This window comes from Notothenia coriiceps, unplaced genomic scaffold (assembly GCF_000735185.1).
Source record: "Notothenia coriiceps isolate Sejong01 unplaced genomic scaffold, NC01 NC01_scaffold00000339, whole genome shotgun sequence".
Lineage (NCBI taxonomy): Eukaryota > Metazoa > Chordata > Actinopteri > Perciformes > Nototheniidae > Notothenia > Notothenia coriiceps.
Genome location: NW_011333040.1, coordinates 22,125,856 through 22,133,186, shown reverse-complemented (window position 1 = coordinate 22,133,186; position 7,331 = coordinate 22,125,856). Strand labels below are relative to the sequence as shown.

Sequence of the window (7,331 nt, the reverse complement as noted above, 5' to 3'; positions counted from 1 at the left end):
GGGTGGAGTACAGGGGGGGGCGGTGGGAGTTGGGCGAGCGGGAGAAATGGCGGTCCCGGGGGTTCTGGACACTGCCCTCCACGCCTGGGGGAGGGGGGAGGACAGTCCTGTCGGTGACCAGGGGGGAGTTTTTGTAATAGTCCTCGTCATCAGACTCGGTCATCTCCCCCGAGCCGTACGCCGACACCTCAATGGTCTCCCCGCAGTCCTCCTGGTCCAGGGAGCAGGGGGGCCGGCCGTTTGGCAGGGGGAAGGACTCTTTGGTGGTTTCGAGCAAGGTGAGGAAAGGGCGGTAGGTGGTGGGGGGCGGGGGGATTACTGGGTAGCGTGTGGCGATGGATGGGGGGGCTAAGGAGTCCACCGTTATTATGGGCAACACTAATTCACCTCCTAGGACAAGAAAGAGACAACGAGAAACAGAGTGTTAGAGACCGGCGGGGAGAGAGCCCACCTCCAGATGAACAGAAGAAGAACACTTGAATGAACACCAGAATTAGAACAGCACTAACACTTTACATCAGGTTAGGTATATAAGTTTAGTCTGTTCTATTTAAAAAGTTAATATGCTGGCTAACTCTGAGCTGAATACATACTAGCTGCAAGACATAAAGCTGCACCTGTCCTGACCTATGCTGCATAGACCTACATGCTATATGACTAACACAGGATAAAAGTAGACTACATATTACACTGAACAATTTAACATCACTCTACACAGCCTATTCTTCACTGCTAATGCTAGGCTAACCTATGCTGACTGCACTAACGCTCAGTGTCTTGCTGTGATTGGTTAAATAAGATAGCAAACCACGAGGTTCAGGTCACTTACATCAACAAATTGGCCGCATGATTTTTGCATGAAAAAAAAATTACAAAAAGAAAGCTGTGTAAGANGTAATGTTTAGATGGATTTTAGGGACTTCTCCTCAATTTTATTGGCTCTAATGGTTTAAAAGAGGTGTCAATCATCACTTTGGCCCCCCTCGGTCGATTTTGATGATTGACACCTCTTTTAAACCATTAGAGCCAATAAAATTGAGGAGAAGTCCCTAAAATCCATCTAAACATTACCCATTGGTGAATGAGTGATGTGCAGCCAGAATGCCCCGGAACCGGAAGCTGTCATACACTCTAGTAGAATGATAGCAGCTATATGAAAACTCTGGTATTGACATAAAAATCGAAGGATGGATTATCAGTAATCATTTCAAAGTGACACAGAAACATTGGATTAACCATTGGATTAACCTTCAGCAGCGTTTTTATCATTTTAATGCCATTGAACACAACTTTTGATCAGAACAACAGCAATGGTAAGACTTATTTTCAGATTTGGTCCCGTAAAGCACATTTTGTTGTTGTTTGTTGTCGTTTCGCCGCGAGTTCTGATCGCTCAGGGATGATATGTGTGGAATCTGTGGAATCTCAGCTTGCTAATCGATATTTTGTTCGTGCAGATCCGATAAGTAATAAGGGTATTTTACCTTGAGTTCTGTGCTAAGTGCGTTAGCATTTTTTTGCTCAGGGCTAATTCAGAGCCTTTGTNAGACATGTTTTTTATATATTTTTATATATCTTAGACCTATGCTATTGCCTAAAAATAGCATGATAGGTGCACTTTAAATATCAGGTGTGAGTGCTTAATTTTGAACATTCTTGAGGTATGAATGTTTTTGTATGAAATGGTAATTCTCAGAAGCTCTATTTTAGTCTTAGAAGAATTTATTTAATTTTAATCTCACTAGTGATTTTGGCTGAGTAGGTGAGCAAAGGCAGGAGTCAGGTGTGTGTTTGTGTGTGAGAGAGGATGTGCTGTATGTGATCCTGTGCCTGGATATATCGTGAGGCCTCTCGCTCTATCAGTGTGTCTTTGATATATGATCCTCCGTCAGGGCCCCTGCAGCTGAGACGCTCATAATCATGTCCCCTGATATAAATCAAACCCTTGTTTGCAGCACGCCGACAGGATGGACAGATTACCACTACGCCTCTTTTTCATGTCTGTCTCAAAGTTATGCCTCTGGGGAACTGTGTAATTTAACTCTGACAAATAGAGTGTCTTCAACTAATGATTGTTTTCATTAGTAGGAGATATAGATTTGATCTTGGGTTTCATTTATGTAATTTGGCTTGTGACTGAACTTCTCTTGCTTTAAGTCAAACTCAATGCATCAAGTGCTAGGTGTTTTAGAAGTGCCACTTACCTTTCAGGATGTAAAGCTCTGCCTCAGAGGGTGTGTGTTACTCCCTCTCCTGCTCACTCAGATACAGGCATGCAGACACACACACAGGAGAAATGTACAGTGGAAATGGCTGATGTCATGCAAATGCAAACACGGATTGTGTAATCAATAACAGGAAATGCAATTTCCTCCTACGTGGTACTAAAAAAGTCAAATATCCTGCTAGCTTTGATTTAGACAGGAAACTTCTACCCTGTACTGATTGCCTGTGATGATAACATCTTTAGTGACATATCATCTAGCATTAAATTGGCAGAAACCCTGACAGAGTAGGCAGACACACAGCTCACGATTTTACAGCTAAACTAATTGATGGAGCGGAAAGTAGCTGCAATTATCCAAGACAACACTCACCATCGCGGCTGCTAACGAGCAGCGAGTATGGTAAACCTTGGGACTCGGTTCTCCATTTTGTGCAGGAGATTAGTGATGGATTCAACATTTTTGTGGATCTTGTCATTGTAAAGCTGGACAAGCAAATACATTTCAAATAAGCATCCCTAGTTATTTCTGCTATTAGCTATTTCTGCAACTTATTAACACCCATTTTTACAAATATTGTAAACAGGAAACTTTGATTGCCTTAGTAATTATGATGGGTGCGAAGAAGGGGAGTTATATAAGTATAATCAAAGTGTAAAGAGCAACAGTTTATAGAGGAAGTCAGGGTGGATCGTTAGCTCGAACATCTTTTTGAAGACAAATTAAGTTACGTAAAATTACGTTTACTTTTATACTTTACGTCTTTCACGTAACTTACAGTATATTATTTATGCCAATTAAGTTTATTTTGTAACATGTTACTCACATGACTTACGTCTTTTACTTACTTGTGATGATTCACAACATGCGCCTACCGTTTCAATGCTCTTACGGCCCGTCCACACGGCGGCGTGCGTTGAAGCTTCAACGCTTCTTCCCGTTCACTTTGAATGGGGTGACTTCACGCAACATCTTGCAAAAAACAGCGTCTGAGGGCTTCTTAATATTTAATAAGCTATGAATGTGTCATACCCACTTAACGGGATGAAACAAAGCTACCAGACAATATTAACAATTTTTAGCTAAACGAAACAAAAGGGTAATAACAAAGGCTCTGAATTAGCCCTGAGCAAAAAAATGCTAACGCACTTAGCACAGAACTCAAGGTAAAATACCNGGGTGGGCCGGCGGCAGCAGCACCTGGTCCCGGGTGTTCAGTTTCCCAGCACATCAAGCCGGCCGCCGGCGGCAGCAGCAGCAGCAACAACAAGATCCCCGCTGGGAAACTGAACACCCGGGACCAGGTGCTGCTGCCGCCGGCCCACCCCTCCTCAGACCCGGGACACCGCAGAGTCCCAGGAATAACATACCCACCCAATTTCCCCCATGTTCCCACTCCAGACCCCACGTCTCCTGAGCGGGGGCTCCCGGGCGCCGTGGAGGTGCAGCAGTCCAGCAGCACCACGGGCATGGTGGTGGGCATCGTGGCCGCCGCCGCCCTCTGCATCCTCATCCTGCTCTACGCTATGTACAAGTACCGCAACCGCGACGAGGGGTCCTACCAGGTGGACCAGAGCCGCAACTACATCAGTAACTCAGCCACGCAGAGCAACGGAGCGCTGGTGAAGGAGAAACAGCCCAGCACTGCCAAGACGGTCACCAAGAACAAGAAGAACAAAGACAAAGAGTACTACGTCTGAGAGCCGCCGCGACACACAGAGACAGACAGCAGCTGCACCTAGAGAAGGGAGGAGACCAGAGAGAGGAGGGGGAGAGAAAGGCAAACAGAACAGAGGGCAATTCATTTCCTACTCAGTATTGTCTGGTGGCCATACATTACCTATTCAAGTCTAATCAGAGGGAGGCAGCAGGTGACATCATGCTTCTGCTCCAGCATCTCTTAGATTGATTTGACTTCTTATTAAATGTTAACCACGGGGTGAAATTAAGGAAAGGCCTCACATCTCCACACATACTGTGCCAACGACCATGTAACAAATGCTGATAAAACAGTGATTTATGTCAGCACATGACAGGTTAATTAATATCTAGAGTACTGTAGAAAGCACCACCATCAGTATTTGTGTCATGGTCTGTCCTTCATTCTGAGGTCAGCTCGAGTTCCCCTCCGACAGTATCAACATATTATTTTCCACCTGTTTGAATGAGTAACTCGACGTGGCTCTGTAAAATCAATATACTGCCAGCTTACAGGAACATCGTGTCAAACCCACCTCCCCCTCTGGAAGTGTTCCACGTCTCTGATCTCTTACCTCCCGTTGCATCTCTCTCTCTCTCTTCCTCTCGTCGGATCGTGCGCTCTGTTTCTCTCCTCGTCCGGTGCTCAGCGGCTGATGCAACGTAAACTCTGCCGTGTTTCAAGCATGTAGTATTCATTTACGAAAAAGAGATAAAAACTGTTTTTCTTTCTGTGGAGTTTAAAAAAACAAAAAATACGATGATTGATGATCATAACAACGTTAAACGTAGCAATTATGTGAGATACCACCGCTCCAACATAACGGATGCTAACTTGTACGTTTAGCCGCCAAAAACTTGTTGAGGCCAACCCCCTTGGTCGTCCTTTGTTCCAGCAGATCTGTGTCATGTGTTTCGAGGCTCCGAGGCGCCTCCTAGTGGGCCAGAAGAGAAACTGTGTCACGTCCTTACAGTTACTAATAACCGAAAAACAGAAAAAACCTCCAGCAGTCAAGATGAACTCTGTTCTATATCATTATGATTATATGTATAGACGTTGCAGAAACTATGGACCTAAAGCTTGAGCGAGTGGAAAGGAGAGTACGCTGTTAATGCACAGCAAGACAGACTTTAGGATTTGTGACGTCAGAACAGTAACACAGCCCCCCCCCCTCCTTCATGAACAGTACGGCTGATGCAGCCATGCTGCAAGACTCCGTCTCTTTGGTTTGCTCTTTTCTTTTTTATTTGAGTCTTTTCTCTGGTGACATGAGAGACATTTTAGAGAAATTCCTAATTAATTATTGCTGGAGTTCTGCTGAGGAGAGACATACCTTGCAGCTGAAGAAGCGACTGTGTCTCCCCCCCCCCCCCCAGCCTGTCTGGACTCATTGTAGCTCCAATAGCTCCAGCCCCCACCCTCCCTGTGAGCACAGTGTGCTCTGATTGGTCGGGACGTTGTGAATTCCGTGGAGGTGTCGTTTCCTTGTTTAGCAATACACAGCGAACAGGGCTGCCAACACTCACGCATTGAGCGTGAGGGTCACGCAATTAACCCATATCTCATGCACTCACGCCACACTGTACCATGAAAAGAAAAGAAAAACCCTGAAAAAAGTTTGTGAAATGTCTAAATATTTGACTCTCATCCCATTACTAAGAGAAGTGTGTTTTCCCTGCTATCATTCCTGTTTGGAGAAAAAAATGACTATGATTCTGGGAAACTGAAATGTCTATGTATTTTCTTTTGGTAATTGAGCAAATGTGATTTGGATTATGAAATGAAACCATGAATTCTCCTTTTATTCCATCTGTCATCCTCGATCTAATTTTTCGTCCTGCATCTATTCCTTTTTCTCTGTATGGCACATCATGTGTCCCCATACCGTGTGGAACAAGGCTCTGTCCATCCTTCATCTCTTTTTTTTATTTCTTTTATATCTAAAATTCTGTCTTCACGGCCAGAGACGAGATGGAAGCCATTTCATTTGACAGGCTCCATCAATTCACTGTCCTGCCACGTTCGTCTGGTTTCTCCATCCCCAGCATACTCCTCCCAGTATCTTCCTGTTCTTTCTAAATGTTATTGTAAAGTGTTCCAGTGAGATGACTCTAAATATGTGTACATTAACAGAGGGAATACACTTGGTTATATACTTCTTACTCCCTGTGTTGCGTGGTCTCTTTATCGTGTGAGTGGACAGTTAAAAAAAGCAAACTCAACCCACCAAACCTGGGTTACACTTAGTTTACAAACTGCAGGTTAAAGCTACTATATGTGCAGTTTGATCATTTGGCTTGAGGAGTTAACAATAGTCTAGATAATCTGTGCTGGGAAAGATGTTTGCTCACCAGCGTTATTTAATCAAGCTAAATTCTAAAGTGTTTTGAAAATATTAAAGGAACTCGAAGATCGGATTCCTAACCATATGTGGTTTCAGTTTGAAGGCCTCTAAGATAATGGACAATTAAACCTTTACAACTTGCTGGAACTAATTTAATCAAGTATTAATTTGCTTTATGGTAGACAGTAATTCTGCAGTTTGAGACTTATACAAAGTGCTAGTGGTGAATATTTATTATCACTTACTCAAAGCGAGAGGCCTGGGACTTGCTGCCGTCTGAATTGAAACAACGGAAACAGGTATCTGCTAAACTGTCATACAGACTTCCTGTATTTTATTTAAAGCCACGTGGCAGAAGGACGTCTTTGTTCAAGAGCCAGGGTGTTGCTTCTCTTCAACACTCCTGACTTCACATCTCTGTCAACCTTATGTTTTACAGGTGTTGCTTGGCACACAGGAATAAATATATAAACCATGATACACACATCTTATTTAGATCCTCCTAACGAAGACATTTCAACACCTCAAACCTTATTTCTTGCACTCAATTTGTGTGTGAAAAGAATCTGCAGTACCTCCTTTTAGCTAAACAGACTATAAGAGTGCCATATGGAATATGTGGACATGGATTTAAACACGGCTAAATCATTGTGTTACAAAATAAAGAGAACAATCAATCCATTAGAATCCTCAAAGCTCCCCAACAGGAACAAGACGCAGCTACAGAGACTCCTGTTGCAGACTGATTCACAGGTGAGTGCTGACGTTTCAGTGGTGAGCACTGTCATGGCTAGATAATAAATAATATCACACTGTTTTTCATCAATATATTATAGGTCTCAGATATATACAGAACCTGTCTCTGAAGTGTTTGGCTCCAAATACCAAGCAGATCACGCATTGTAGCATCCCATAATCCCCTCTGTTTCAGCCCTGTTTCCAAAGTGCTGATTCTCTGTCTGTTACTTTAGATGAAAATAAGGAACCCCTCCCCACGCCCCTCTGAGAGATATTTGGTTACAAAGAACTCAATGGTGCTCTAGGAGGAGATTCAGGTGATGAG

At 43.6% G+C, this 7,331-nt stretch overlaps 1 protein-coding gene across 1 annotated transcript in view; it reads right to left on the bottom strand.

Annotated features, from left to right (window-relative positions):
• Nucleotides 1–2,685, bottom strand: part of LOC104952370 (phosphatidylinositol 4,5-bisphosphate 3-kinase catalytic subunit gamma isoform-like) — a 24,244-nt gene extending 21,559 nt beyond the window's left edge. The window contains exons 1-2 of the mRNA XM_010779181.1: nt 2,598–2,685; nt 12–390 (exon numbers count right to left, since the gene is read on the bottom strand). Of these exons, the coding sequence (XP_010777483.1) occupies nt 12–390; nt 2,598–2,685 (467 nt within the window). The remainder of the gene's footprint in view (nt 1–11; nt 391–2,597) is intronic.
• Nucleotides 2,686–7,331: the final 4,646 nt, after the last annotated feature.